This window comes from Serinus canaria, chromosome 4 (genome assembly GCF_022539315.1).
Source record: "Serinus canaria isolate serCan28SL12 chromosome 4, serCan2020, whole genome shotgun sequence".
Lineage (NCBI taxonomy): Eukaryota > Metazoa > Chordata > Aves > Passeriformes > Fringillidae > Serinus > Serinus canaria.
Genome location: NC_066317.1, coordinates 10,650,540 through 10,654,508, shown reverse-complemented (window position 1 = coordinate 10,654,508; position 3,969 = coordinate 10,650,540). Strand labels below are relative to the sequence as shown.

General features: G+C 41.6%; 1 protein-coding gene across 2 annotated transcripts; it reads right to left on the bottom strand.

Moving 5' to 3' along the window:
* Positions 1 to 141: 141 nt before the first annotated feature.
* SCOC (short coiled-coil protein) lies at positions 142 to 3,963 on the bottom strand. Of its 2 annotated transcripts, none has more exons than XM_050973534.1 (4): positions 3,873 to 3,963; positions 3,161 to 3,232; positions 2,977 to 3,060; positions 142 to 2,416 (listed from the first exon to the last, which is right to left on the bottom strand). In XM_050973534.1, the coding sequence occupies exons 2-4, from the start codon at positions 3,180 to 3,182 to the stop codon at positions 2,274 to 2,276; spliced, it is 249 nt and encodes an 82-aa protein (XP_050829491.1). In that variant the 5' UTR covers positions 3,183 to 3,232; positions 3,873 to 3,963; the 3' UTR covers positions 142 to 2,273. The 2 variants fall into 2 exon arrangements, with proteins under 2 accessions (XP_050829491.1, XP_030094569.1); XM_030238709.2 differs by having other exon boundaries at positions 3,161 to 3,235; positions 3,873 to 3,951.
* Positions 3,964 to 3,969: the final 6 nt, after the last annotated feature.

Below are 3,969 nucleotides of genomic sequence, written 5' to 3'. Positions count from 1 at the left end.
TTCAGTATCAATTACATCTGGTTTTTCAGACAATTCAGCTATATCGAAACCTTTAAGATTACTAACCCTACTGCTTTTTCACCTTTTGACTACAGATATTTATGAGAAGTTTTAGGGTTTACAAATGCTAAACCAAACTAATTGAGACAAATGAAAATTTTTATTTTGTGTAAAGTCAGAAATACAACATCTTTAAAATGTTCGTAAGTTAAATGAAGGCCACAGTAGTGGGATGTAAAATGGCATGGAGATGAAATAACTGCTGTAAACACACTGATGGATAAAATACCACTTTGCAATCTACAATACAAAACCATGATTTTAAAATTACCTTATATTGGGAATTGCTGAAATCTAACAAGCGCATGCTGTGTTAGTAGGTGAACTACAGTGCAGATGGAGAGGGCAGTGACATGGCTTTAAAGCTATGATGGCTGTAACGCAATGCAATCTTCAGAAGTCAAGTGCTTGTTGTGATTTTTCTTCCTTTAATGCTCAAACTCTGGACTAGCGATTGTGATCTACTCTACCTGCTAGCAATTCTTGGATTAGAGTTCCAGTAATGTGAGAAAGTAGTCCATAGAAGATTCGAAGTAATTTTAGGTGTTGACAAGGACCCCATGACACAAACAGTATCATCCACTTTTATTCACTGGGTTTCTTGACCGAGACTTGTAAACAGCCCTCAAGACTGTACTATTAGTGCTTTGTTTGCAGTCTTTTGACTTTGTTTAGAGTCTTTTGACTCCAGTGAGCATTGTACAACCATTTTAAATGGGGAGAAATGGGCAACCTCACCTTTTGGGAGGGGGGAACCTCACAATGTCAACTTACACTTGAGACACAGCAGTATCTAGCTAAGAAACTTGGGATTTGAGAGGGATTTATTATTCTATTACTGACTCATTCCCACCATACTTGAGAAAGATCCTTGAATTAGTGCTTTCCTTTTAAAAGGTCAAGCAAAATGGCTTCATTACTGAAGCAACAACTCAGTCCTAGCCAACATCCATAAGTAAGTCTGCAGTGCTGCTGTAGAGCAAGATGAAACAGATGCAACTAAGTACTGCTAAAATTTACACACTTGTTTGTATTTCAGCTGCTGCTCTCCCTTAATACTGATTATGCTGGACATGCTGATTCTGTGGGAAGTGCTCAGACCTATCAATCTGGGCTGAGCTCCCCTACAAAACCTAACATCCAAGACAGGAAAAACCAACACCTGGTTTTTCCTGTCTTGACATCAGGCATTGCCTAGGGCAGCACAGTTTTGAGAGGCAAAATCCACCTTTATTCCACTGCATCCTTCTGCTTTAGATGTTTGTATGCAGTGCCTCAAGAAGCACTTTGCAAGTGTAGGCTGTGAGGCAGGAAAACAGCTGCTCTGAGGCCTGAAGCAAAGACAAGTTTGGCACTGCAAGAGGAAAGTCAAAGGCAGGAAGGAAGAGTCTTGTTCTCAGTTCTTCACTGTTCACGAGCATGAGGAGCATTGCTGACCTCTTCTTGCAAAGTTTATCACTCAGGTTTTTCCTTAACTTTCATCACACAACAGAAGAACTTCAGGAAGATCATACATTGTGATGATGTGCCTGGGCATTCTTCAGGGAAATGGGAAAGTAGCAATGGTTTTAAGCGTACATATTACATCTGATACTGCATCAGTTTGGTAGTTCCCTGATAAGTTGCTTACCCTTGTTGCTCCTCTTACCTTCCCCCTTCCCAAAAACATCTGAGGTGTTTTTCTGTAAGTAAGCCCTGCAAACAATGTCATACTGTTCCTACCTCACAGAAATGCTTAACTGCTTTACAGGTTTTTGTTTTGTTTTGCAGAACTATGAACAGTACTATGCAGTAAACACATTTCAGGTGCAAAAAAATGATGCAATAAACTGAATATTTTTATCAAATGGGGTTTCAACACTAACACAATATAGTCAAGAAATCTACCCTAAAACCTCGGAGTACCAACAGACCTTTGTTTAACCTGACAAACTAATCTTCTTTTTAACAAGATATGGTCATTTTTTAAACAAATACAAAAATTTTGTAATTATCTACACTACATTTGCACATTTCTCAATCTTAATACACAATCTTCTGTCTCCTGTTCATGATAATGCTCTTAATTCCATTTATTATCAAAGTCTATAATCTTTGAGAATCCAGTAAGCCACAAACTAAAGTATTTTAGCTTATGTAGCCTATGCCAGTTAAAACAAAACAAAACAAAAAAACCCAGCAGCAATACAATGACATAATCTGTGAGTCAACCCTTACTTCCTTTTGCTTTTTGTGTCAGTTGTTTGGAAAACACTAGATGCTGACATCAGATTTTCTATATACTGTCCAAGAACTTGATTTTCTGATTTCAGTTTCAAGTTTTCTTCCTTAACAGCATCTACTCGAGCTGAGAGATCTGTGAAGGTGATATTATAAGAAAAATATTAGACACTATTGCATACAATAATGAATATATTCTATGGACCTTCATCAGACTAGTCACACCTTTAATCCAGAAGACATTACCAGAGGGTATTAGGTTACTAAACATTCTCCTCCTCATCTTTCACCTAAAGGCCATTTTTCCTGTATTATTTTGTAGTACAGTATTTTGACCAACTTGTTAAACTGAATGCTAGTCTGTAAGTTTATTACTTTCTTGAATTTTTGAATTAAGCTGTTGCAAAGTAAATTACTTGGAAACAAGAGCTCAGTGATGAGCAGCCTCAGATGTGTGTCTTCTAATAAGCACAGGTATTAGCTGTATCACCCGTTCTTACTTGCTGTGTACTACCAAGGTCGAGCAAATGTAATGTTGCATAAAGAGGAAGAAAAAACTATTTCCAAGACCTTGGTTTTGTACATTCAATTGCATTAAGTGACATACTTCTGGACATTGCAACTAAGGGCAGAGCAGTCTCTTTGTTTGTTTATTACTGTGTACTTGGAAAAAATCTGATATGTCAAGCCGCTAACCTTCAAGTGTGTGCTGCAGTTCCAAAACTTGATTAATAAGCCGTGTTTTCTCTTCTAATTCCACCTGATTCTCAGCCTCAACAGCTGCAATAAAGCATGAGAGTTTTAGTGCAACCTGAGTTAACAGTTAGAAATTATACTAAATAGAATAACAATGAAGAACAAGAACATTAAGAATTTATACCATCCATATCGGCGTTCATCATTGTGGTAGGGGCTCTTTCCACTTTTGAAGAGAATTTCCTTGAGCGATTTTCTGCTTAAAGAAAAAAAAATGGAGGCAGCAATTATTGGAACTTCCATAATATTTTAATTTTAGATGTATTTTTCTAATTTTGAAGGGTCAGTGCTTTAGCCTAAGGCAGAGCAACCTTTTTCATCATTAATTATTTTTTCTAGGCCTCATGCCGTACATAGCTATGGTTCGTTGAGTAACTATGCCTCTGTTTACAAAAATAACTGATCTAGATTACTGCAAAGCATGAAATACCTCCGTTTCAATGATGTAATCGCCGCCTTCTCGGCTGTGATCATTCTGGAATGGGTTATTCTAGAACTGGCTATTCCTGAAGGCCGAAGCCGAATGGCTCTGCATTGTCCCCCGCCACCCCTGGCCAGTGTACCGGCCTGTTCGCCTCAGGCCCCCGCATCCCCGCACTCCGCTCGTTCCCATCGCCGCCTCGAACTGCAGAACGGGGCAGGTGCGGTAACAGCAGCACCCGAGGGCCGGGAAGCGCCGGCCGGGGGTTGGCAGCACTGCAGAGGGGCGTCCCCGGCCGGCAGCCGCCCGGCCCCGCCCGCACATCTCGCCATGCACTCCCAACCTGGGTCGGCCCCAGCGCCCTCTCCCTCCCGCCCGCCGTGGCCGCCGTGGCCGCCCCGCTCCTGCCCCGCACCTGCCCCGCTGCCGCCGCCTCCCGCGGGCTCTGCCCCGGCCCGGCTCGGCCCGGCCCGTCCCGCTCAACGCTGCCAACGCGCCTGCGCCGCGGGCGG